Source organism: Lethenteron reissneri, chromosome 69 (assembly GCF_015708825.2).
Source record: "Lethenteron reissneri isolate LAM-NWPU_2019-01 chromosome 69, ASM1570882v1, whole genome shotgun sequence".
Taxonomy (NCBI): Eukaryota; Metazoa; Chordata; class Hyperoartia; order Petromyzontiformes; family Petromyzontidae; genus Lethenteron; species Lethenteron reissneri.
Genome location: NC_083847.1, coordinates 6,494,209 through 6,521,182, shown reverse-complemented (window position 1 = coordinate 6,521,182; position 26,974 = coordinate 6,494,209). Strand labels below are relative to the sequence as shown.

Below are 26,974 nucleotides of genomic sequence, written 5' to 3'. Positions count from 1 at the left end.
CCCACCCCCCACCACCCCCCATCGCTCTCCCCCCATCGACCCACGGCCCCCACCCCCCACCCCCCATCGCCCCGCCCCCCCCCCCCACCGCCCCCCACCGCCCCCACCCCCATCCCAGCGGCCCCCACCCCCCACCCCCCACCGCCCCCACCCCCCATCCCAGCGGCCTGGGCGCGACGCGAGAGCCTCTCCGGCATCGCGGCCTCGTCTCCTCCTCCTCGTTGTTGTTGTTCTCCCTCTCGCCTCCTCGTCCTCCTCCCTCCCTCCTCCTCATCCCTCTCGCCTCCTCCTCCCTCCTCCCTCCTCATCACCTCTCGGCCTGCTCCCTCCTCCTCCCCTTCTCCTCCTCCTCCTCATCTCGCCTCGTCCCTCTCCTCCCTCCCCACCTCCTCCTCCTCCCTTACTCCTCATCCCTCTCGCCTCGTCCTCCCTCCTCCACCTCTCGGCCTGCTCCTCCTCTCCTCCGTCTCGTCTCGTCCCTCTCCTCCCTCCCCTCCTCATCCCCTCCTCCTCCTCGCCTCCTCCTCTCGCCTCGTCCCTCTCGTCCTCCCTCCCTCCCCTCGTCGTCCTCCTCCTCCCGCGCTTCTGTGCCACCTCCCGGTGCTTATTCCTCCTCCTCCATCACCACCACCATCACCACTAACAACCATCACCACTAACAACCATCACCACTAACAACCATCACCACTAACAACCATCACCACTAACAACCATCACCACCACCATCACCACTAACAACCATCACCACCACCATCACCACTAACAATCATCACCACTAACAACCATCACCACTAACAACCATCACCACCACTAACAACCATCACCACCACCATCACCACTAACAACCATCACCACCACCATCACCACTAACAACCATCACACCACCATCACCACTAACAACCATCACCACTAACAACCATCACCACCACCATCACCACTAACAACCATCACCACCACCATCACCACTAACAACCATCACCACTAACAACCATCACCACTAACAATCATCACCACCACCATCACCACTAACAACCATCACCACCACCATCACCACTAACAACCATCACCACCACCATCACCACTAACAACCATCACCACCACCATCACCACTAACAACCATCACCACCACCATCACCACTAACAACCATCACCACCACCATCACCACTAACAACCATCACCACCACCATCACCACTAACAACCATCACCACCACCATCACCACTAACAACCATCACCACCACCATCACCACTAACAATCATCACCACCACCATCACCACTAACAACCATCACCACCACCATCACCACTAACAATCATCACCACCACCATCACCACTAACAACCATCACCACCACCATCACCACTAACAACCATCACCACTAACAACCATCACCACTAACAATCATCACCACCACCATCACCACTAACAACCATCACCACCACCATCACCACTAACAACCATCACCACCACCATCACCACTAACAACCATCACCACTAACAACCATCACCACTAACAACCATCACCACCACCATCACCACTAACAACCATCACCACCACCATCACCACTAACAACCATCACCACCACCATCACCACTAACAACCATCACCACTAACAACCATCACCACCACCATCACCACTAACAACCATCACCACCACCATCACCACTAACAACCATCACCATCATCGCCTGTTGTTGCGTTTTGTCTGCCGCGAGCTCGTGTCTCTGTGTGTGTCTCTCTGTGTTTGTGTATCTCTCTCGTGTGTGTCTCTGTGTTTGTGTCTGTCTGGGTCTCTGTGTGTCTGTCTCTCTGTGTCTCTCTCTGTCTGTGTGTCTCTCTGTCTGTGTGTCTCTCTGTCTGTGTGTCTCTCTGTCTGTGTGTCTCTCTGTGTCTCTGTGTGTCTCTGTCTCTCTGTGTGTCTCTCTGTCTGTGTCTCTCTGTGTGTCTCTGTCTGTGTCTCTGTCTGTGTCTCTCTGTGTCTCTCTCTCTGTCTCTCTGTGTATCTGTGTCTCTCTCTGTCTCTCTGTGTATCACTGTCTCTGTCTGTGTGTCTGTCTGTCTCTGTCTGTGTGTCTGTCTGTCTCTCTCTGTGTGTCTCTGTGTCTCTCTCTGTGTGTCTCTGTGTCTCTCTCTGTGTGTCTCTCTGTGTGTCTCTCTGTGTGTCTCCATCCATGGCGAGGTTCGCGTCCGCCTGACCCCCCCCCATCACTCTCCCTGTCTCCTCCTCCTCCAACTCTCTCTCTCTAGGCCATTGTCGCGTCCTGACGGCCATCACCACCACCACCACCCTCGTGTAGTTCACGTTTCCCTACCCTAACAACCACCACCAACAACAACAACCAACAACAACAACAACCACCAAGCACCAAGGCCTGCGACTCGCCACCACCTCCACCGCGCTCCGGGTCTGTTGTTCTCAACCCGCACCACCAACAACAACAACAACCACTACCAACCACAACCACCACCAACAACAACCACCACCACCACCAACAACAACCACCACCACCAACAACAACAACAACCACCAACAACAACAACCACCAACAACAACAACCACCAACAACAACCACCACCAACCACAACAACCACCAACAACAACCACCACCAACCACAACAACCACCAACAACAACCACCATTACCAACCACAACAACCACCAACAACAACCACCATTACCAACCACAACAACCACCAACAACAACCACCAACCACCACCAACAACAACCACCACCACTACCAACCACAATAACCACCACTACCAACCACAACAACCACCACCAACAACAACCACCAACAATAACAACCACCACTACCAACCAACAACAACAACCACCACTACCAACCACAACCACCACTACCACAACAACCACCACAACAACCACCACTACCACCACCACCAAACACCAAGGCTTGCGACTGACCGCCACCGCGCTCCGGGTCTGTTGTTGTTCTCAACACGCACACCAACAACAACCACAACCACCACCAACAACAACCACAACCACCACTACCAACAACAACCACAACCACTACCAACCACAACCACCACTACCAACAACAATCACCACCAAACAACAACAAACGCCACGGCTTGCGACTGACCGCGCTCCGTGTCTTCTGTTGTTGTTCTCAACCCGCACCACCACCAACAACAACAACCACCACAACCACAACAACCACAACAACCACCACAAGAACCACAACAACCACCAACAACAACCAACAACAACAACGCACAGCAGCAGCCACCAACCACCACAACACAAATCTGTTGCGGTAATTTTCGTTCGCCGATACCGACGTTGAGTTTGCGTGTGTGCGAGCCTGTTAATTGTTGTTTTATTGTTCGCGTTATCGCCGTTAATGTTTGTTGTTTTAGTGTTTGCGTCGAAGCTGTTAACGTTTGCTAAGTGCGGGGGTTTTTGTTTTGTTTTTTGCGTGTTCTGAGGGGATTTTATTACCGCCTCTGTTGTGACATTTTTATTGGCGGGAAGAAGAAGGGGCAGGGGGGATAATGGATGATGGAGCGGCCTGGAGGTGAAGGAAGAAAGGAATGAAGAAGGGATGGAGCGGGGAGGTGAAGGAATGAAGAAGGGATGAATGAAGAAGGGAGGGGTAGGAATGAAGAGATGGAGTGGTGAGGTGAAGGAAGAAAGGGAATGAATGAAGAAGGGATGGAGCGAGGAGGTGAAGGAAGAAAGGAATGAAGAAGGGATGGAGCGAGGAGGTGAAGGAAGAAAGGGAAATAATGAAGTAATAGAGCGGGGAGGTGAAGAATGGAAAGGAATGAAGAAGGGATGGAGCGAGGAGGTGAAGGAAGTATGGGAAGGAATGAAGAAGGGATGGAGTGGTGAGGTGAAGGAAGAAAAGAATGAAGGGATGGAGCGGGGAGGTGAAGGAAGAAAGGAATGAAGAAGGGATAGAGCGAGGAGGTGAAGGAAGTATGGGAAGGAATGAAGACGGGATGAGGGTAATGGATGGAGCGATGAGGTGAAGGAAGAAAGGGAAGGAGGGAAAGGAAGGAATGAAGAAGGGATGGAGCGGGGAGGTGAAGGAAGAAAGGTAAGGAATGAAGTAATAGAGCGGGGAGGTGAAGAAGGGAAAGGAATGAAGAAGGGATGAGGGTAATAGATGGAGCGGTGAGGTGAAGGAAGAAGGGGAAGGAGGGAAAGGAAGAAAGGGGAAGAATGAAGAAGGGATGAAGCCTGGAGGTGAAGGAATGAGGAATGGATGGAGCGGGGAGGTGAAGGAAGGAAATAGGGAAAGGAAGGAAATAGGGAAGGAATGAAGAAAGGGATGGAGCTGTGAGGTGAAGGAAGAAAGGAATGAATAATGGATGGAGCGGGGAGGTGAAGGAAGAAAAGGAATGAATGAAGAAGGGATGGAGCGGGGAGGTGAAAGAAGAAAGGAATGAATAATGGATGGAGCGGGGAGGTGAAGGAAGAAAGGAATGAAGAATGGATGGAGCGGGGAGGTGAAGGAAGAAAGGGAAGGAATGAAGAAGGGATGAGGGGGAATGTGGCGATGAAGGAGGCATGATGAGAATCGTTTTCAAAGACGCACGATCTGTTGCCGTGAACTATTATCACGAATTGTTATCGTGTTACAATTGTCGCTCTGACCCCCCGCTTATGATTATACGTGTGGTCTCCTTTAATCCATTATCTCTATAGTTGTGCATTGTAACAGCGACAAAGTTAGAGCCCTTTACCCGAAACGTTGCCTTCATAAAACTTATCAATTATTTTTTGTTACCTGTGAATTGGTATCTTATGGGGATCCCATTTTCTTTCCCAATACCGTATCAAAATGATGACACAATAAGGGAATAGGTTTATTTATTTCTAAAATCTATAACCGCTCGAACCGAGATAGTCATCCTTTGATATTTGTGGCATTGTCTTTGTGCTCATAATCCCACTTCGTTGAGCCGTCATTCGTGTTGGTAAAGTCGCTTTTGAAAAATGGTCCGAATACCAACTCAGTGAGCCTTACCTGTTAGAAGAAATAATAGTTTAGTTTGTTGCCTTGTTAAAGGTATCTATTTGGTGTTTGAACATCTTAACCATTTTGTTTTATTTTTACCTACGTGACTTTACCGAAAAAACCCAAGAATATGAATCCTTGCAGTCACGAAAGCTTCAAATCTAGAATCTTCACCACCTGTTTTATTGCCAGAAAAGGGTTAAAGCCTATTTGTTTTATAATTTTCAATTGCTATGTGTTGACTCCTTTGTGCACACAACTGCCATGTGCCAGCTCGACAACCGGACAATTTCTGTACCATATAAATAACACGTGCGATTTGTATAGGGTGAGTGGTCTTGTTACCTGCAGCTGGCTTTCTCCTTTGCTTGCTGTCGGCCTTTAGCATCACACCCCCCCACGGGAGGCAAATTACTTGGTTCACCGGTGCATGTTCTCCCCGTGGTCGTGTGCATTTTTCTCCGGATCATCCCTCTGCTATTGTCCCTCCACATTTAGAATCAACGTGCAAATCGATTATTTGGCCGCAATACATTTTCACGCGATAAGCCACTCGGTCCAGCCATCCATTTGTGGCCAGGTCGCCTCTGAAAAAGTGGGCCTTACCTGGTGAAATAAAAAATAGTTGAGTTTATATTCTGTACGTGATGCGCGTGTGTGTGTGTAGTAGTGGGGAGCGGTAGTGTAGCGGTTAATGCGCCATGCTACGAACCTGGTGGCCCGAGTTTGATTCTTGCTCACGGCCAACACCAGTGACGATTATCTGAACCTCACCTGGGCCTCCTCCCCTAGGGCGACTTGCCTCAAAATGAGTATCTGGTGCGGTGTGTAAACATCGCCACGAAGGAGACAAAGGCGGCCGGGCGTGGTGTTGGCCACCCACCCCCTCGTGTGCCGTGCCGCCTTTCGTAGGTGCTACTCGCTAATAGCACTTGTCTGTCTTCTTGGTTCTTTTGTAAAGTCACGTAGAAGGGAAATAATAAAATAATAAAATTAAAACATAATCAAATACAATTCTCACGACGTTTCGGCCACAACGCAAGCAGCCGTCCTCAGGTGAAGAAACAGGTCATTCAGACGCTGTCTTTCCGTCTGAATGACGCTGTCTTTCCGACAGACCTGATCTTCACCTGAGGACGGCTGCTTGCGTTATGGCCGAAACGTCGTGAAAATTGTATTTTATTATGTTTTATTATTTTATTATTTCCCTTCTACGTGACTTTACCGAAAGAACCAAGAAGATGAATCCCTGAAGTCACGAAAGCTTTAAATCGAAATTTAGCACTTGTCTGTTCAGGCTATACGGGCGATCTTTTTGTGTAGTAGACACGTAGCCTTTATGCAACCAGCATGTGTACACTTTATAGGACCGCGGTTTTTAGAATGTTGCTTGTTCAAATATATTTCCATTGTTTACAAAGGCTTTTGGCCCTAATCGTATTTGCTATTCATTTGTCATTCCGTTCCAGAATCCGATTTGAAAGGGTCGATGGTAGAGAAACCTTTCCTCAACCAGGTTTGCTCGTTGGCCTACGCATTTTTCTGTTCTATATCCAAATAATAATCGTGAACAATATTTCTCTCTTCGGCAAGCGGATGACCGGTCGGCGATTATTCAAATCGGGTGTTATCGGCCGTTATTGAATACAGGTAGTCCTCTACTTACGATGGAGATGCGTTACGACGACCCCATCGTAAGTCGAAAATATCGTAAGTCGAAGATGGCCTAGCCTGCCCAGGAGTCTTAAAGAATGGTGATAATTTAGCAAAACAGAGCAATTTACAGTACCGTACTGTATAAACTATATACTGTATGTATTTATTAATTACAATACTCTATTGCACAGTAAAATTTAAAGTAAAAAACAAGGTAAATTCTTAGCCTACCTATATGAACTGCAATTTAATAGAAAGTTTTTTTAGGAAACAATCCTATCTGCTATGAAAACTTTTAACATGCATTGAATGTATGTATCGTATCATGGTAACCCTAAAATGAAATCGCTAAAGCTACGTATCATACATGCATTGAACGTATCGTAACGTATCATTGTATTCTACTCACCAAGATTTTGTCTTGAACGATGTTAGGTTGATGATGGCTACATTAACTTAGTTGCCGGAAGAGGAGGATGGCGATGATAAAGTACAGTATCGTACCTCGTACACTGCTGCGTTTGCCTGCCGCGCGAAATGTAAAATATTTAACAATTTTGTCATATCGCCATCGTAAGATGTAAATATCGTAAGTCGGACCATCGTAACTCGGGGACTACCTGTATAAGAAAGAAAGAAAGAGGCATCGTCTATATACTGCTTATGCTGGAGGAATCCGATTAGCTATAAAGCTCTTTGTCCACAGATGTCCAGTTAGGGGCACGGGGTCAGAGCGTTACAACAAACAATACAATAGGAGTGCAAAGTATAGAAAAGGTAAACAAATCGCTTAAAATACAAATAAAACTAAACCATTTTTTTTATATCTTACCAGGTAGAGCCCACTGAGCTGTACGAGTCTTTTTTAGAAGTGACCTGGCCACAAATGGCTTATCAAGTGGGCATTTCTAGCCGCAAAATTATCTTAACACATTTTTCTAAATGTGGAGGGAAAAACCGAAGGACCCGGAGAAAAAATGCACCACAAGCATTGGGAAAGAGACTTGCAAACTCCAAATATACAGCAAACATCAGTCGGGATCAAACCCCCGACGTCCTGCATACCAGGCGAGGTAAATAACATCACACCACCGTGAAAATATAATAAAACACACCTTTATTACGAACAGAGTCTAGAGTTTCAGGCTCTCATGGGTAAACAAAATTATCTCCGGTGCCCAGAACGTGAAACCCGTTCTTTTCGTGCCCTTTGTGCAGACAATGGACGTGGGGATGTCCAAGTTGGCGTACGGCCCCAAGAGGTCGCACAAGAAGAAGAAAAGATCCGAGGAGAGAGTTCGCTACGAGCCGCACTCAAGCCTGGGCCTCACGTATGACGACATCGGTGCCGGTGCGTTCGCTTCGCACGTTACACTTGAGCCTAACCCGCTGCTCTTGAAATGCCAAAATCCAACACGGCACCATGTAACGTGGCAGGATCTTATTCGGCGTCTTCACAACTACCGCTCTGCGAGTCAAAAGATTCTGCTTTTTTCCTCCCTTTCCCCCAGGTTCTTAGCAACCTTTCGCAGTTCAATTGAACTGTTAGCTCGTGTCCGTTGCACCTTTCAACAGCGGTGTTGATTGTTGGCCCACCTGGCCTTTTGGGGCCTTTGGCCCTGTGCCCCGCACCTGGAATTAGCGCGACAGCTTTATCTGGTGATTACAACCAGCTTCGTCAACCAGCGAAACGTCGCGGCTACTCGAATTGTAGTTCCGGTGGGTTTACTCTCCAACACGCAGCCGGGTGTGTGCTGAACTAGTAGCGAATTGGCCTGGTTTTGTTTATGTCACTAAACTTTGCTGATTGGCTGTGTCGGGTGGTGGCGAGTTAAACGACACATTTATATTCACGCGATCGAACCCAACAAAACCTTGATTATGGATCGTATCTATTGCACCTTCAAAGGTGTTTGTTGTTGGCCATCTGGCCTTTGGGGCTGTGCACGCACCTCCAATTAGCACGGTTGGCTACGTACGGTGTGAAAGGAGTTTAACATACAATACACATACATTACACCACGTCATCATAATCGCCATAATTCATAGTATCAATGCAATGATTAATCGATTGTGCAATGAAGGTACGTTCTTTCTTCTGATATTAGGAAGCCACTGTAGCTATGCACTTTAAAAAAATCTCAATTGACAAACTCAATCTAGATGTTTCGATTTAAAGCTTTCGTTACTGCAGGGATTCATCTTCTTGGTTCTTCCGGTAAAGTCACGTAGAAGGGAAATAATAAAATAATAAATATAAAACATAATATAAAATTCTCACGACATTTTCGGCCACAACGCAAGCAGCCGTCCTCAGGTGAAGAACAGGGCTGTCGGAAAGACAGCCCTGTTCTTCACAGACAGCGTCCATTGGGACGCTGTCTTTCCGACAGCCCTGTTCTTCACCTGAGGACGGCTGCTTGCGTTGTGGCCGAAACGTCGTGAGAATTTTATTTTATTATGTTTTATTTTTATTATTTCCCTTCTACGTGACTTTACCGAAAGAACCAAGAAGATCAATCTAGATGATTTAGCTGGTTGTAATCGCCAGCGAAACGTCACGGTACTTGAATTGTAAATGTTGTGGTGGGTTTACTCTCTAACACACAGCCGGTTAGTGCTGTACTAGTAACTAATTTGCACGTTTTGTTTATATGACTCAACCTTACTAAGCTTCAGGTGGTGGTGGAGGCGGGATTAGCGATACATATTTACGCTATTTAATTAAAAAAAAAAACTGGATAATATTTTGCGTGAAATCCCTACTCCTACTTACATATAAAAAACTGGATTCCCATTTGTCTTTTTTTCAGAAATGGCCATGAACCAAATGTACATGCAGCAGAACGCCAGCCGTGGACGGCAGCGAGCGGTCGCTGTGATGGAAGAAAGCGACACCTCGGGTGAGGGTCTGTGTGTGTTTACCTGCGTCTGTCTGTCTGTGTGTGGTACTCTGTGTTTGTTAATTTGTGAGGGAGCGGTAGTGTGGTGCGCTACGATCCCGGTAACGCGAGTTCGATTCCCACTCATGGCCAACTCCAGCGACGATGATCTAAATTGGTCATTGACCTCCCCAAGGTTGACTCGGCCTCAAATGAGTACCTGGTGCGGTGTTTAAAAACATTGCCACTGGGGGTGTGGTGCTGGCCACCCCCACCCCCTTGTGTGCCGTGTCGGCCTTCATAGGTGCTCGCTAACAGCACTTGCCCCAACAGTCTGATAAAGCTACACAAGGGGGGGATCTTTGTATTACGTATTATGGGGGGGTCTTGTCTTTCTGCTCGTTTGAACTTCCCCGTGAGCCCCAATCATTGCATTGTGTTTTTAATGTTTTTAATTGTTGTAAGAACATGAGCCCGGTACAACATGCCGATGGTATTCTGGCAGGGGGGGGGGGTGGGGGGACAGAAAACCGCGGGGGTCGGGGGAGGGGCTATGGGAGTATCAAAGCCACGTTCAGGTTGGGGTTGGAGGGTCGATGCGCCAAACCTGGTGGGGATCTTCCGTCGGTGTGGGGGGGGAGTGAGATGGGTGGCTAGGAAGATGTCAGTTTAACACGTCGGCTTTCGCGACCAATATCCATAATGAATTGGCATGTTCTGTTTACGTGACAAACCTTTACTAATCGGCTGTGGCTCATTTAACGACACATGTACATATTTATCTTGCCTGGTATACAGGAGGACGTCGATTAAACCCCGACCCTGATGATGCCTGCTACTGTATATTTGGAGATTGCGTCTCTCTCGCTCTCTGTGATTGCGTGGATTTTTCTCCGAGTCCTCTGGTTTTCCCCTCTACATTTAGAATCAACGGCACACGTTTAGAGTATATGCGATGATAAGCCACTTTATTGAGCTATCATTTGTGATGGTTAGGTCCCTTTTGTAAAAGAGCTAAACAGCTCAGTGGGCATTACCTGGTAAGATACTAAATTGCTTATATCCGGGGGGGGAGGGAAGAGGGGGTCGGGGAAGAGATAACCAACATTCTAAGGGGAGTGCGGGTATAGGGGGTAATTGATACAACATACACGCAGCATTATGGGTGGTGGGTGACAACCTCTCCCCTCGTGATCCCAATCAGTATTCATACATCCTGTCCCCCGCTGTGGGACCCCCTTGGGTCACAGTGTAATGCTTGAGGTATGGCGGGTAATGTTCAGCCAGGTTTTTATCGACGAGGTAACCCACAGACTTTCTGCAATCGTTACGCGGCATAGGCAGCAGAAGGACATCTGCACATTAAGAGATGACAGGATACGCAGACATTTTCGGTATCCCATGGAAGACGGATCTGCTGCTGCGTGAATTTCCTCTGTTACGATCGTCCCGGACGAGCCCCCAGAATGTCACACGCCGGTTGGTTGACTGGTCCTATGTGCAGGAGGGAGCGATCCTCCTCCTTCGTAAAACCGCCCGAGGCCAAATGGCATTTAATATTCGTGAAGACGGGAGCCAACTTGAGGGTGGAATGCAAAGGCACGCAAATGCATCGCTCCGATTAGTACGGTTAGCTACGTACGGTGCGAAAGAAGTTCAGCATGCACACGCTACACTATACACTACAATATACAATACACTACGATACACTATACTTCTGGAGGATCGCTCCTCTGTACAAAATAATTCCGCGGTTCAGTTTGCAATTGCGAGTTTGCATTTTAAGTCGATGTACATTTTAAAAATATTTTATGGAAGCTGGTTCGTAAGTGCGGGTGTTTGTAAGTACGGGTGTGCGTAAGTCGAGGACTGCCTGGACACTTCGATAAATTACACTACAAAACACTACACTATGATACACTAGATTACTATACACTATACCACTATACTAAATTTGAAATTAATTTCTTTAGAACTGCTTGTTTAGTTTGTTGTCCTTCCCCTGCACCTCCGATTAGCATGGTTGGCTACGTACGGTGCGAACGAATTTCAACATACATACAGACACACAAGTTAAGCAAACAAATCATGGTTTCTGTACTTTTCTGCCACTATACGTTATAAGTTGCACAGTCGGTTCTGGATGAGTTTTTAATTTTCCATTTGTGCATCATCAGCTATCCGCATCTTGCTGCTGCCGTAGTTTGTGCAGTAGCTGATGTGGTTTAGGGGGTGGGGACCATGAGCAGCTTCGTGGAAGATCAAACCCCAGGGGATCTTCTGCGTCGTCGTCTTTCACAACGAGGCCGTGTTTGTTTGCGAGTTCTCTTAAACTCCATCCAGCTCTCCGAGCTTCGTCGGAGGGGCAGGGAGGTTGTCAAAGGTCAAGCGCGCGGGTTCCAAAAGGGGGGCTCGAGGTAATCGTGTCTCCCCCCAATCCCGAATCCCAGTTTCAGACATGGATGGCAGCTACGATGACAACGACTACGGGGCGCACCCCGAGAGCGTGATGAACTCCCACGGCGGGCGACCCGTGCCTCACGGCTGGGACAAGGAGGAGGAGGAAGAGGATGACGATGATGACGACGACGACGATGACGACGACGACGAAGATGAAGACGAGGAAGACGGGCTGGAAGATGACGTTGATGATGAGGAGGAAGAGGAAGGGGAGGAAGAGGAGGAGGAGGAAAGCAGCAGTGAGGGTGAGTGTATCGGTCCCCCTACTGCCCCTGTCCCTCCCGGCACGTGCGAGGCAATTCGGCTCGGCGACATTCTGGCGAAGCCGTCGACCGAAATTGTGGTGCTTGCCGTCTTCGCTTGGGGGACACGACTACTCGTTGGTTTTTGTCGCCACCCTTGTAATCGTCCCTGCCAGTTAACCGCGTACGTGTCAAAGGGGTTAATTGTAGCGTGATCGCGTTTGTTGTGGTCTTGAGTGGACCCCCCCCCCCCGTCCTCGTCCAGAGACGGTTCCGTCAGGCGATTGTCTGCAGTCAGTGGTTGGCAACCGTGCTGACAATAGGAGCCATTTTATTCTGAATTCTGTAACAACAAAAAAAAACCTCTATACAGTAGAACTCTCGATTATGATGGGGAGCACGGCCGCAGATAATGCAAAATCGCGGATGATCCCAAAAATATAACCATTTTCCGCGGACTTCTATGCCAAAAATCACTAATGTAGGTATAAATTACGTTTAAGTTAAGAAAATTTTAATTGTTAATGGGCAAAATAAATGTTTGTAGTAAACAATTGACCGATCGACGATGCGCGTGCTCGGTGATAACTTCCCTTGCTCCCGCCCAGCAGAAGACTCAGCCCACTAAGTGGATGACAGCAGCAGAGTCACAGCCAATCAACATCAATAAAACTCCGCCACCCACCGTCATAGAGATACGGCAACTACTGTGCTGTAGGGGCGATCACGCGGATTTCAGATTAACCGGAGCAACGTATTTGTTCGGTTTAAGCACCGCGTGACTCGCATTAAGCATTTCCAAGAATAATATTAAATTCATTTTATAGAGCGTCATTCATGCGATTGCATCCCACAACGCTGCACATCAATGAGCCGGTCCCTTACGCAGATGATACAAAAACAGAACCTCCATTGCTTGGCAAATAAAAAAACTTAAAGATTAATACGTGAACAAAAACGATGATCGCAGAGAAATTAAATTGAATGAATCTGTTTGGTCTCCCCAGACCACAATCCCAACATTTTGCCGGATTTAGGAGAACCTTCACTTTAGGGGTTGTGGAGTGGCCAAAAAGTTATGAGCCAGTTGGACTGTAACATAAATGGCCATTTTCCAGCGTATGCCTTTAATTCCGATTTGAATAACTTAATTGATTGGATTTGTCGGATGTGTAGCGGGAGAGTGCTCCAGACTGTTGGGGGCTGCGACATGTGAACGCTCGTCCACCAATCCATTCGCGTAAAACTCTTGGGGTGGACTGCAAACCTCGAGTGAAGCAGAGCGGAGTACGCGAGGTGGGAAATAAACTGAAATGAGAGGAGAGAGATAGGCAGGTGGCTAGCCCATGAACTTAAAAAAAAACCCAGCAAGTGCAATCTTGAAAGTGACTTTAGACTGAATGTGTAGCCGGTGGAGGGGATTGTAAGATGGGCGTAATGTGATGACGCTTACGGGTATGAGTCAGTACCCCTCCCTGCAGCTGCGTTCTGCACATTCTACACGGTGAGATGAGAGACAAGGGAAGACCGTGTAGCAGAGAATTGCAATCCTGGAGGTAACAAATGCATGAACTATTGTTTCTGCAGCCGTATCGGAGAGGCAGTTACAGGTACGAGAAATGTTACGCAGATGGAAATAAGCAGTCTTGCACATGAGGGAAATGTGAGAAGAAAAGGAGAGGTTAGAGTGGTGAAAGAAGCCAAGATTCCGTGCCTGTTGACTGATATGAATGTCAGAGTCAAGCAGACATAGTGGATTGACAATGCCTGGAGGTAAGTGATTTTTTCCCCAACTAAGAGAACTTCAGTTTTAGCGTAAATTATTTGAAGATAATTTGCCGCGAGCCGGTCAGAAACTGCAGTTTAGACAGGAAGACAGAGTGGAATTTGGGTTTATATCACATTGATTGAAACTGATCTAAATCTGTGTATCGTCTGCACAGAAACTTGAGATGAGGTTGGCTAAATGAAGAAGGTGTAGTGAATAGAAGAGACCTAGAATAGACCCTTGTGGAACACCACAAAGCAGAGGTTTTTGAGAGGAAGAGATGCCGTTTATCACGACATGATGCACCCGGTCAAGAGAGTTAAGAAGAAAACCAAGTTAGAAAGGCGGCATCAGAGCAGCCGACGTGGCTGTGGAGGTGCTCGAGAATAATTGAATGATCGACAGTGTCAAATGCAGAAGATAAATCCAGGAGAGAACCAGGTGAGAAAGTTCCAGAGTCAGTGGATAAGAGAAGATCGTTAGAAACAAGAAGTAAAGCGGTTTCAGTTGAGTGATCTTTCTAAAAACCTGATTAAACCTGATCAAAGCAGTTATGCTGAAGAAGATTATTATTTCCATGATTGGTTTAACATGTAGGCTTTCGCGACCGTACTTTGGTTGTAAATGTTGTTGATTTACTCTACTGTACTAGTAACGAATTGCTATGTTCTATTTACGTGACAAACCTTACTAATTGGCTGTGTTGAGTGGTGGAGGGTTTAACGACACATTTATATTTACGCGATCTAACCCAAAAACGAAGATCGAGTCGAAGAAATAGTTTTGATAGGAGCAAGATTGTTAACTATTTCTGATATTGTTTGATTATGGTGGTTTACAGAAGGTACATCAGGAGTAAGGAAAGTTGGATCTTTATCAAGAATGTGCAAAGAGTAGAGCAGGTGAGATATTTTTGTAGGACCGATAAGAAAAGGTGGTGATATCAGGAGGAGGATTTGGAAGGCAGACAGAGAAATTAATGTGGTGGTGGTCACTGTAATTCTAGATTTGAAGCTTTCGTGACTGCAAGGATTCATACTCTTAGTTTTTTCGGTAAAGTCACGTAGGTAAAAAATGAAATAAAAATTAATAAAAATAAAATAATAAAAATCACAACGTTTCGGAGGCAACACAAGTCTCCGTCATCAGGTGGGACCGTCACAGCCAGATTTGCTGTATTAAGTGAGGCAGGGATTCCAAGATGCAAGTTCTTAAATACAAGTTAAGGGGGAGCAGAGGGGGGGAGCTTATCAGAATGTGGTAGTCAATGAATGGAACGTATTGGGAGGGGGCGGGGCGGGGCTAAAAGAGAGCACGAGGTGTAAGTATAGTGGTCACTGTAATTCACAGGGGAGATTGAGGAAACCGTCATTTCAATGTTGTTCGACATTACCAGATCTAAGATATATTGCCTTTTGGACGAGTAGGAGAATAAATAGATTGAGTTAGTCCAAGGGTACCAAGAATGGACAGAAATCCTGATAAAGAAGGATCTTTAGGGTTGTCTATATGGACATTGAAATCGCCAACAATTATTACCGGGAGAGGTGGACATAGTGAAATCCGATATGAAGTCACAATGAGCCTTAGGTGGGTGTTAGACTATACACACGGCTCAAAGGTTGGAGCAGCTGGAACGTTTCATATTCACGAATATGAAATATGATTTGACAATCGCAGTAGCAGTAGCGCCACCTACCACCCCGCCCTGCAGGGCCACGCACATTCAAAGAAGCGGTTATCTTGGAGGAATCGATTCAAGAAAATGGGGAAATATCTGATGGCGAATGCCACGTTTCAGCGAACCAGAGAATGCCCGTGGTCCCCTTCTACAGGAAAATCATTAATGATCAACGTTTTTTTTACTTCTTAATGGATCGAATGTTTAATAAGGATAACGTAATAGCAGTTTAACACGTCGGCTTTTGCGACCAATATTGGGTTGGATTGCTGTAAGTATAATTGTGTCGTAACCCTCCACTGCCCGACACAGCCAGTGAGGTGACGTCATCTTGCTGTATTTAAGACCGGAAGTAGGTGGGTTGCTTCACTATTCTGGCAAATCGCCCGATGATGCTGGATGTAATTGCCAGCGAAACGTCGTACTATTCAAATTGTAAATGTTTCGGATTCACTCTCTAACACACCGGCTGAAGTAGTAACTAATTGTCGCGTTGTTTACGTGACAAACCTTACTGGCTGTGTCAGGTGGTGTGGAGGGTTACGACAACATTTATACTTACAGCGATCTAACCCAAAAAAACCTCGATTATGAGGATTAGCAGATGTGGACAGGATTAAATTGAGATTTTGTCCGGAGGAGACCTTTGATTCCTGCGCAGTTGTGGATGAGAGTACCTCTGTAATGAGTTGGGTATCTAAGAGTTTAAACCTCGACAGCGGTTTAAACTCTTATATACCCAGAATTAATGGTCGGGTTTATTGCTATGTTGAGCCGGTTCACTCGATTGTTGAATTCTTTGACCCCGACCTGACCCCAAGGCTGTTGGTATGGCCGCCGTCTTAATATTCCCAATATTTGACAAGTGGGAGTGTAAGTCAAAAACTCACGGGGAGTATAACTCATTGCCGCAGTTCAGTCAACTCGGCCGTGGAGGAGATGACGACCTGGGACCGGGGTGCACCGTGCCGAAGCCGCAGCAGCAGCGGCCGCGGCTGGGAAGCCAAGCAGCAGTATCGGGTGTAGATGGCAGGAAATATTGACTCGCGTCAACGGCAGCATGAACGCATAATTTGGAATTCAGGGGAAATCTACGAGTTGTTAATTTACGTCAAAATCTCGTGTGTGCGGTTGATCCGCAATGGGATAAAGTGCACGCGGATAGTAGAGAGTCTACTGTGTTTCATGAGCTGTGATACACTTGTGAATAGGAGACTGTGGCGCTCCTAAATAAACAATGGTCACGAAGCGGTCGCTTGAAGAGCCCACGGCATGCTGCTCCAGAGCCCGCAGGTTGCCGACCCCTGGCCTGGAGACACCATGACATGCCGACTCGTTACCGTACCATCTACACATAGATACTAAATTGTTGCTGTTCGAGTGGTTTGTCCACGACGAATGGCAAGCTTGAGAAAATCTTGCCACCCGCGTTGCCAAGGGGCGAAGTGTAGAACTTGGCCGCTAAACTGCGATCGTCGGTAAGAGTGTGGAGCTTTTGAGTGGCTGAAACCTACAGCGTGGATAACTTCCATCGGTTGCGCGCGCGTGTGTGTGTGTGTGTGCGCGGCGGTGGTGACATTGCGAGCAGATGATGAGAGTGATGAGGCGCCACCCACGCCCAGGGCCTACGCGCAGGCATTCGCCGTCGACACAACCCCCAAACGGGAGCAGCCTCCGAGGCAGCAGCCTCCGAGGCAGCAGCCGGTCCGGCAGCAGCCGGTCCGCCAGCAACCCGTCCGCCAGCAGCCCGTCCGCCAGCAGGCGCTGCGGCAACAGCCGGTTCGTCAGCAGCCCGTCCGCCAGCAGCCGCTGCGGCAACAGCGGCAACAACAACAGCAGCAGCAGCAGCGGCAACAGCCGCAACAGCAGCAGCGGCAGCGTCGGCAGCAGCAGCAGCAGCAGCAGGGGGGTGGGGTGGCGCCCACTCGCGAAAAGCCGCACGTGTGCGGAGACTGCGGCAAGGGCTTCGCTCACATGTCCAGCCTCACGATCCACCGGCGCACCCACACGGGGGAGCGCCCCTACGGCTGCAAGGAGTGCACCAAGGCCTTCTCCACCGTGTCGAGCCTCACGATCCACTTCCGCACGCACACGGGCGAGCGTCCGTACGTGTGCGACGAGTGCGGCAAGAGCTTCTCGCAGGCGAACACGCTGAAGAACCACGAGCGCACGCACACGGGGGAGAAGCCGTTCGTCTGCACGGACTGCGGCAAGTGCTTCACCAACATGTCGGGCCTGAAGACCCACCGGCGCACGCACACGGGCGAGAAGCCCTTCGCCTGCGTCGACTGCGGCAAGTGCTTCTCGCAGGCCAACGGCCTCAAAGACCACCGGCGCACGCACACGGGAGAGCGGCCCTTCGCCTGCCTCGAGTGCGGCAAGGCTTTCTCCAACGTGTCGGCACAGAAGATGCACATGCGCACGCACACTGGCGAGCGCCCGTACGAGTGTGAGGAGTGCGGCAAGCGCTTCACGCAGCTCTCCAGCCTCAAGGTGCACCTGAACCTGCACGGGGGCGAGCGGCCGCTCGCCTGCGAGGAGTGCGAGCGCGGCCCCCTGCGGCACGTGTGCAACCAGTGCGGCTGCGCGTTCGCGCGTGCCCACGACCTTCGCGGCCACAAGAAGACGCACACGGGCGAGAGGCCGCACGCGTGCGGGCAGTGCGGCCGCGGCTTCTCGCGCCTCTCCAGCTACGAGAAGCACCTGAGCGCGCACGCCACCGAGAAACCGCACGCGTGCGGCGTCTGCGGCCGCGCCTTCGCCCGCAAGATGAACCTCAAGGCCCACCAGCAGCTGCACACGGGCGAGCGGCCGCGCCCGTGCAACGAGTGCGGCAAGCCGTTCGCGCACGCCTGCGGCGCCAAGCGGCGCCGGGCGGCGGGCCGCGGCGGCGACGAGAGGCCGTTCGCGTGCGGGGTGTGCGGCAAGGGCTTCTCGACGCCGCTCTACCTGAAGCTGCACGAGCGCACGCACTCCGGCGGCGGCGGCGCCGGAGATCGGCCGCACCGCTGCGAGGAGTGCGGCAAGGGCTTCGCGTGCCTCTCCAACCTGGAGAAGCACACGTACGCGCGCCCGGGGGAGCGCCACCCGCACGCCTGCGTCGACTGCGGCCGCGGCTTCGCGTGCCTCTCGGAGCTGCGCAAGCACACGGCGGCGCACGCCGACAGCGGCTGGGCGCACGCGTGCGACGCCTGCGGCGAGGGCTTCTCCTGCCTCTCCAACCTCAAGAAGCACCGGCTGGCGCGCTCGTGCGTCGTCGGCGATCGCCAGCCGGCGCCAGCGCCGCCGGTGGCGGCGGCAGCACCGCCGCCGCACACGTGCGAGGAGTGCGGGGAGACGTTCTCGCACCTGTCGCACCTCAAGAAGCACGCGGGGACGCACGGCGGCGCCGAGAAGCCGCACGCCTGCGGCAGCTGCGGCAAGAGGTTCTCGCAGATCTACCACCTCAAGAGGCACCAGATGAAGCACTGGAGGGAGGCCGGCTACGTGGGCGGCCCGTGAGGCCCCACGGCGGCCGTAGGGCCCGCTGCCCGCCACGCCACCCCACGCCTCTCTCGGTTCGCTTTGGGCGGCCGCTCCTCGGAGTTGGTGACGGACGGTGGGGGGGGGGGGGGGTGAAGGAGAGAGCCGACCGAGCCGGCGACCGCGTCCGAGATCTTGCGGTTTGAATCTCGGGCTTCCTGCGTAAACCCGAGGCGGACGCGCGATTCCGAGCGCACGTGCGGGGGTCAACGGCTCGGGGTTTGTCAAGAGCATCCGAGTCCGACTTCGCCTGAAGACGGTTGTACAAAGTAAGGGAAGGGGGGGAGAGGGGGTGGTATTACGCTTTTTGAGGGCACCAGCGGCAGGGAACATTTCGGGAGGAAAACGACTTTAGAGTAAGGGGAGGGCATTTCGTGCAGAAGACGCGGTCAAGCCCTGGGCGGGTGATGAATTGGCTAAGAGGGTCGGTGCCAGCAGCTTGGTACGTGCGGCGAGTTCTTGTCCCGATCGACGATGGCTTTGCAACGACGAAGACAACAACAACAACACCCTCCCAGAGTAAAATCGTTAATTCTCCACTCAACTCGGCCACAGCCAGCGGGCTGCTTGCACCGAGGGGCTTCATTGGCAGAAATTAGCAGGGTGAGCCGCTCGCTCGCTCGACCATGCGCCGTGAGAGCAGCGGACGTCTCGCGGGACCCGCGGTGGTGCGGGACGGGGGAGACCCTTCCGAGGCGCGTTAGCCCGGGGGCCCCCGTGTCTTCAAGTCGCCGAGGGTCAATTCCGAGACGATGTTTCTGCCGTAGTTCGATTTTCCGTCGGCAAATCATCATGGAAAATAGGGGCCCCCTCCATTTGGTGAAGGTCGAGCCAGTGGCCAAATTTCAGTTCGCCCGACATCGGTTCGGAGGCGATGCGACTAAATCTCAATTGCGGGGGGTGAAAAACCGGCTTCAGGGTGGCCGGCACGAACCCCCCACCCATGTGGACCATTTGAGTGTTATCTTCGTGTGTGTGTTTCCGTGGCAACAACTTTAAACTAAATATTTTAAAAATTATGGATTGGCGAAAAAATTTAAGCGCAGAATCCCACCCCCATCCCTCCTTTGTAGAGTCTTTAGACATAGTTATTATTATTACACGATTCTTTAGACCTGGTTGGGGCGGCGACGAGGCTACAGGAAAGCCACGCCTCTGTGGAATCATCGTCCCCACCAATACGGCGTCGAATCGTCATCTCCACCATCACGGCGTCGTGCTTTTCCGGCGGCGCGCAAGATGGCCGGATGATGACGATTGGGCTTGAAGAAAAAAAATCTACAAATTTCATCTGAAGAGACGCGTGGAGTTCCAAATCTCGTCGGCTGCCTTGCATCTCCCCTTGTCCGTCTACTGTGCTCGGTAACGCGGGTCGTTGTCCTCAAGTGACCTCGACTCGAGCGGAACCCAGACTTACAAACAACATTGGAGAGCACCTGAACGTGGGCACGGCTGCCGTAGGCGACGACTTCACGATGGGGAGACGACAAGCAGAATCGGATTTATCCCCATGTCCAGCTACGGGCACGGGGGTCAGAACGTTATAACAAGAAACGTTGTGAAATAAGAGACGATACGAGTGCAAAGTATAGGAAAGGTAAACAAACTGCGTAAAAAAGAACATACAAATAAAACTACGCTATTTTTATCTCACCGGGTGAAGGCCCAATGAGCTATATTGGCTTATTTTTCAGAAGCGACCTGGCCACCACAAATGATTGCTCAACAAATTGGCTTATCGTCATCGTGTGGAAATTTATAGCAGTATCAAGGGCTGCGTGACTTCCCTTGACACCGCGCTCGGGAGCCAAACGTGAGCCTGTTACCTCTTTGAATGGGTCGGCGGTTAGAGGGGATCACGTAAAGGTGGCAGCAGCAGCAGCAGGGTTCTTTACCAGGCAGCCCATAAGCCGGACGTGGTCTGAAAAGTCTCTTGTCAGTGGCCTCACTGAGAGAATGTGGCTTATCAAGGCACGCAGAGATACAATTATAATGGAGGTTTTTTTGGGGGTTAGTTCGTGGTAAGGGTTTGATTAATTACTAGTTCAGCACTCACCGCTTGTGTGTCAGAGAGTAAACCCACAGCAGAGCATTTACAATTCGAGTAGCCGTGATGTTTCGCCCGTAATTACATCAACAACCAACCTCATCAGGCGACAGCCAGAATTGTGGACAAAACCTCCGTCCCCTTTCGGTCTTCAAAGAGAAATGCGATCAATGATGACGAGCGAAAGATAAGCGAGGGGGGGAGGGCGCTGCTGACGACCGAGAGATGAAGATCCAGTTGGGTGAAAGCAGGGACGAAGCAAGAGCCGCTTCCGCCTGACTGCGTCACGTCACGTGGCCCGTCGGCACGCGGGCAAGCGTTGTCGCGGGGCCTGCCAGCGAATCAAGCCTGGAAAAGCCTGACCTGGAACCCTGCCCATACGCGGACACTTTGCCCACGTGTCTCGGGGTTTGCCCCCCCCCTCCCCCCCGATACCGCCGTGTTTGTTGACTGCTGTCCCCACAGCCGTACCCATAAAAACTGTCGTCGGCGCGCGTCGAGGCCAACAAGTCTGGCGCTACATCATGGGACCTCCTTTGCAGACGTGATTCCTTGTAAGAGGTTTCAGTTTGGTGTTTTAACATCTTAACACTTGTTTTGTTGCCAATTTATCGTTTGACATCGGGATACGGGCAAAGGCGCGAGAAAATCCACAGCTGTTCAGTGGCATTCAGAATGCTCATTCCCAACTGGTGCGGTGGCAGATGTCCTATCAAATCCACAGATTAACGCGCTTGGCTCAATGTACACACTCAGACTCCCAGACCCATACAGAGACCCATGGATGCCCACGGAGACCCACGGAGACTCACAGAGACCCACAGATTAGCTTAGTTGGTTACGTACGGCGGTGCGAAAGAAGTTCAACGAATACACTCGGAGACCCCCAGACCCATGGAGACCCATGGAGGCCCACGGAGACCCACAGATTAGCGTGGTTCGCTACGTACGGTGCGAACGAAGTTCAACGTACATACGTGTTATCTGGACTGTGCTCCGCAACTCTCCCATCCAGCTGTGAGAACATCGCTAGCGGACCCGTGGCAGACGGACAGACGGGGGGGGAGAGCGCTTCCTTCGCTACTGAGAACCTCCCGCTCCCACCCCCACGTCATCACCAGGTCAGCCGATTGTCTGCCCGGCTTTGAGCTCCGACTCTACCTACGGACCATGCCTTTGGGTGGCGGGGGGGGGGTGGCGATTCGTCACGCTTTGTGTGGCTGTGGTGTTGTGTAGAGGATGCTACCACCGAAGACGAAACAAAGACAAAGATCCCCCGTGTAGCCTTAACAGACTATGCGGCACACGAGAGAGGTGGGTGGCCAGCACCGCGTCTCCCCAGTGGCGATGTTTATTTCGCACCGGGTACTCATTTGAGGCCGAGTCGACCTAGGGGAGGCCCAGGCCCGGTATCTGACAATTGTCCCCAGTGTTGGCCCCGCCGCCGCTCAAGTTGTCTTGCGAGGAGCTACCGTTTTGGGGCTTTTCGGCACCTGCGGCCGTGATGGATGCCGATACCCGGGGGGGGGGGGGGGGGGGGCGCATCTGTGTCGGTGAACGGAGCGCAAAGATGTCACGGCCCGCGGGGCCCCCACCCACCACTCCTTAGCACCACGGTGACCCCCGACCCCCCCCCCCCCGTCTGAGTTGCGACGATGCGGGAAGGCGAGTCGACTCGGATGGCGGCGTCGGTTTCGGTTTTCGCGATCGCTCGGCAGGGGGTGTTTCTTTTTTTTTTGCTGCCGTTGCGGTAGAAGTTTTTAGTCGTGTGGCGCCCGGGCACTCGTCTGCCCTGTGTTTCACCGTGGGTTTTGTTTATACGCGTCGTGGTGGGGGGGGGGGGGGGGGGGTGATTGTGTGCGCGTAGCCGTGAGTGTTGGATATTGGTCGACGCGGAAGTTGTTTAGCAGCGACAAGAAAAGGAAAAAAAACGACGAGTAGGAATCGTAGTGAGTGACAAAGCGCTCGGTGGACTCTTGATTGACGGCATTATCGGGCTGGGGAGACGTTAACTTCCTCGCCTGGTAGGCAGGAGGTCGTGGGTTCGATCCCGACCCTGATGCCTGCCGTATATTTGTGGTGTCTCTCTCCGCGTGGTCGTGTGGATTTCCCCCACCCCATCCACATTTAGAATCGACGTCATGTGTTCAAGAGATTTTGGCTGCTGCTTTGAATTCCACGATAAACCACTTCGGGTTGAGCTGTTATCATTTACGATGGCCCAGGTCACCCTCTGAAAAAACTGATAAAATAAAAAAACGGTTTATAGTTAAAATCTGTTCGACGAAGCTAGGTTTAGTCAAGATTGAACATTACTCATGGAGCCGGGTGGCGTGGAGGCACGTCCAGTGCGTCCCAGCGCTCGATGGGCAGCGGGTTGGCGGATCGCGCGTGCGTGAAGCTGCCCGTTCCTACTGGCCCGCAGCGTGGTCAAGAGGTTAGCGGTCCTGCAGAGAGCGCGTTCCTGAACCTGGCCAGTGCAGATCTTTTGTTGCTTTTTCTTATGCATTGTTCTCCCCATATGGCACGGTTAGTTTCATCCGGGCTACTCGGGATTTCTTCCCCAAATGAAGTCGAAAGCCGCCGCTTAGTTTAGCGAAAACACAAGACACGTGCTAAAGGAAATTGGGCAAAACCGTCCCAAATGCAGAACCCGCTTGAGAAAAAGTTTTGAGGCTTGGTGTGAGGATTTTCTGTATTGTTTGTGGATAATAATATTAGTATTATAAGGACAAATGAGTTGTAGGATCGCAGGGAGGGGTGGGGATTAAGGAGTTGTAAGGAGTGGTGAGGAGGAATGAGGAGTAGTGATGAGGGAGTGAGGAGGGGGGGGAGCGGCGAGGGGTGGGAGAGTGGCGAGGGGGGGTAGGAGAGAGTTGAGGGACGGTGCTAGCGAGGACCTTAGCCGAGTTGCGTTGACGAGTTCCCCACGTTGTGAAACGGTGAACCAGCACTCGCGTGCGGTCGACTGAAGCACGGCTAAGCTTAGAGTCCGCTGGACTGTTATACTGTAGTTGTAATCGCGACTTGAATAGTCTTATATATACATGTGCGTGCGCGCCAGCGCGTGTGTAGTGTTCACGGTCTGTTTTCCATTTCCTGGTAAGTCGGTGTATTTTTATTTTAACCGGGCAACGACAACAACAACAAAACACGGCCGGATGATAATTGTGGCTTTCACGCGGTGTTGAAATTTATCTTTTTTTTTTTCCCCAAAGCGTTTGGATTTTTGGCAAGGACGTCAGGCAAACCGAAGAGTCGCCTGCGGGGCGGTATCACCACGTATTTTAAGGTCCCCCCCCCACTTCCTCCTCCTAACCTCGCAACGGTTCTCCCGTTCGCGCGCCTCTGGAATTACCGATCCGGCCCTTCAGGCAGGAGTCAAACTTCTCGTTCTGCGGCTCCGGGTCCCGGGGGCGCACGCCGCTAAACCGCCGCGACGCATTGACTCTGTCGCCCGGTAAAAAAAAAAAAATCCCACTAAAAATCCGTGCCTACCGATGAGCGCGGGTTGGCTACATACGGTGCGAAAGGAAGTTCAATGGTTCGTACGTGCGTACGTCAAATCCTCGCCAGAAGTTGCACCTTATCCCTACGTGGATAACTGTTTAAAAGAGACCCCCGCGTGTGACTTTCTCCCTCTCCGCCGACAAAGCCTGCCATCGCGCGGCGGTGGCTCGGAGATGTTGACTCCCTCGCCTGGTGTGGTAGGAGGTCGTGAGTTCAATCCCGACCCTTGACGCCTGATGTATATTTGGAGTTTCTGTCTCTCCCCATGGTCGCGTGTTTTTTTTTCTCGGGTCCTCCGGTTTTTCCCTCCGCATTTACAATGAACGTCACGCATTTATTTGGCCGATGCTGTAAATTTCCACACGGTGATGATAAGCCACCTGGTACAGCTGTTATCATTAGTGATAGCCAGGTCGATTCTTAAAGAGAGCTACATGGCAGCTCAGTGGGCCTTACCTAATAAAATAAAATGTATTTATTCGTAAATACTTAAGTTTGCAACTCGGCCAAAAACTGCAGTCGTTTTTTTTACCAACTTCGTTCAAACTGTGCGGTGACGTACCGTTAGAGCGCGACGTACGGTTCTTGTATGGATCATGTACGGTTCACGTGCGACGTACGGTTTGCGTGTGACATACGGTTCATGTACGGTTTGCGTGTTACATACGCTTAATGTACGGGTCACGTGTGACGTACGGTTGATGTATGGTTCATAAGCTACGTGCAGTTCATGTATGGGTCACGTGTGACTAGAGGCTGACCAAAATTTGGTTTCGGCGCCGTAAGTTGGCAAATGGCCTCTTTCGGTGTACTTTCGGTTTCGGCCAAAAGTACATTTTTAACTTTCAGTCTGGTTTCGGTTTCGGCCAAAACTGATATTCACTTTCGGTCGTCATTCGTCAACCGAAGATCTATTTTTAGAATATAAGCTAGTGCTACGTTTATCACTCTGCCTATCAGTCGGCACTAGGCAATCCTACACACACACGTCAGCATCAGCAGCAGCTTGGGAGCGAGGTTACAGCCGCAACCATGGTCTGCTAATGTATATACGACCGGTCAACAGACGGCAAGCCTGTCTGGCTGAATGCAGAAAAACTGTTGTTTCTTAACTCCAAAATTCGTTTGTTTGGATATAATTACTAAGTAAGTAACACCTAAATATTTTATATTTAGCGACTCTTACTGCAGGCTCTGATTGATTAGTTCTAGATTTATTTTTAATTAAAGTAGCATTGCATCACAACATTTCATAAATCTTGTGTTTGGTAACTTCGGTTATATACCTTTCTGTTTCGGTCTCAGTCGAAAGTGTATTTAAACTTTCGGTTTTGGTCAAAAGTGTAGTTAACTTTCGGTTTTGGCTTCGGTTTCGGCCAAACCCGAAACCAGAAATTCAGTTTAGGTCGGCCTCTACGTGTGACGTACGGTTCATGTAGGTCACGTGTGATGTACAGTTCACGTACGGGTCACGAGGGACGTACGGTTCATGCACGGTTCGCGAGCGACGCACGGTTTGCGTGCAAGCGTGGTTGGAGGCGAGTCTGGGAGAGAGGCTTATTCTGGAGCGTGGAATGCCCTGCCCTTGTTAAAGTGGTGACACTGGGAACTGGCGACCAGGCAAGCCACCGGAGGAGCAGAGTCTTACAGGCGGCGCGAGCTTCAGAAAGATCGCCGAGTCTTAGGATTCCGCGTCCCCTTCGTAATCAACCGGAGATCTCTTTTAAGCGAGAGATCTCTCCCCCAGTGCTGTCCTCCAGGCCCTCATTTCGAGATCAAAATAATGCCTCCCAGCAGCAGAGCGTCGCCTCAACGGGCAACTCGGAAGTGTCGCAATTGAAAAGAGATGACCCGAAAAAAAACCCCCATTACCCCCCAGCATTACATTACGTCGCTTGAATCGTCGACAAAAGTACCCGTCCATTCTGGCGTGGATGATTGTTCCACATTCCTCCGTCCAAGAAAAAAATACCAAAGGCCAATGGCACATTTCCATCAACTTGTCATCGAAATCCTGCAGAAATATTGGACCGCGGGAGGGGAAGGCCGTCGTCGCTCTGCAATGTTATCACTCGCCCGTGCGATGCGACGGGGAAGAGGATTTGGGCACGTGTCGACTATGTTTGTTCTTTCTTTTTTTGAAACCCCTGCCTCTTGGAGGCTTACCGTTTTTAAGAACGACGATGGTAAATAAAAATGAAATTGCCCGAAAAATCAA

General features: G+C 50.5%; 1 protein-coding gene across 6 annotated transcripts; it reads left to right on the top strand.

Moving 5' to 3' along the window:
- Positions 1–245: 245 nt before the first annotated feature.
- Positions 246–26,974, top strand: LOC133360466 (zinc finger protein 835-like). 6 transcript variants are annotated; one of them, XM_061579193.1, is made up of 8 exons: positions 246–600; positions 2,248–2,405; positions 6,458–6,504; positions 7,595–7,717; positions 7,863–7,995; positions 9,458–9,547; positions 11,977–12,231; positions 17,266–26,974. In XM_061579193.1, the coding sequence occupies exons 3-8, from the start codon at positions 6,478–6,480 to the stop codon at positions 19,176–19,178; spliced, it is 2,541 nt and encodes an 846-aa protein (XP_061435177.1). In that variant the 5' UTR covers positions 246–600; positions 2,248–2,405; positions 6,458–6,477; the 3' UTR covers positions 19,179–26,974. The 6 variants fall into 6 exon arrangements, with proteins under 6 accessions (XP_061435177.1, XP_061435176.1, XP_061435179.1 ...); XM_061579192.1 differs by lacking the exon at positions 246–600 and having other exon boundaries at positions 965–2,405; XM_061579195.1 differs by lacking the exons at positions 246–600; positions 7,595–7,717 and having other exon boundaries at positions 965–2,405.

What these genes read in the sequence shown, in the direction of transcription:
- LOC133360466 (XM_061579193.1), top strand. Translation starts at nt 6,478, where the DNA reads ATGGTAGAGAAACCTTTCCTCAACCAG. An exon ending in GGAAGAAAGCGACACCTCGG is followed by an intron (nt 9,548 to 11,976) that starts GTGAGGGTCTGT and finishes CCCGAATCCCAG; the next exon opens with TTTCAGACATGGATGGCAGC. An exon ending in GGAGGAAAGCAGCAGTGAGG is followed by an intron (nt 12,232 to 17,265) that starts GTGAGTGTATCG and finishes CATTGCGAGCAG; the next exon opens with ATGATGAGAGTGATGAGGCG.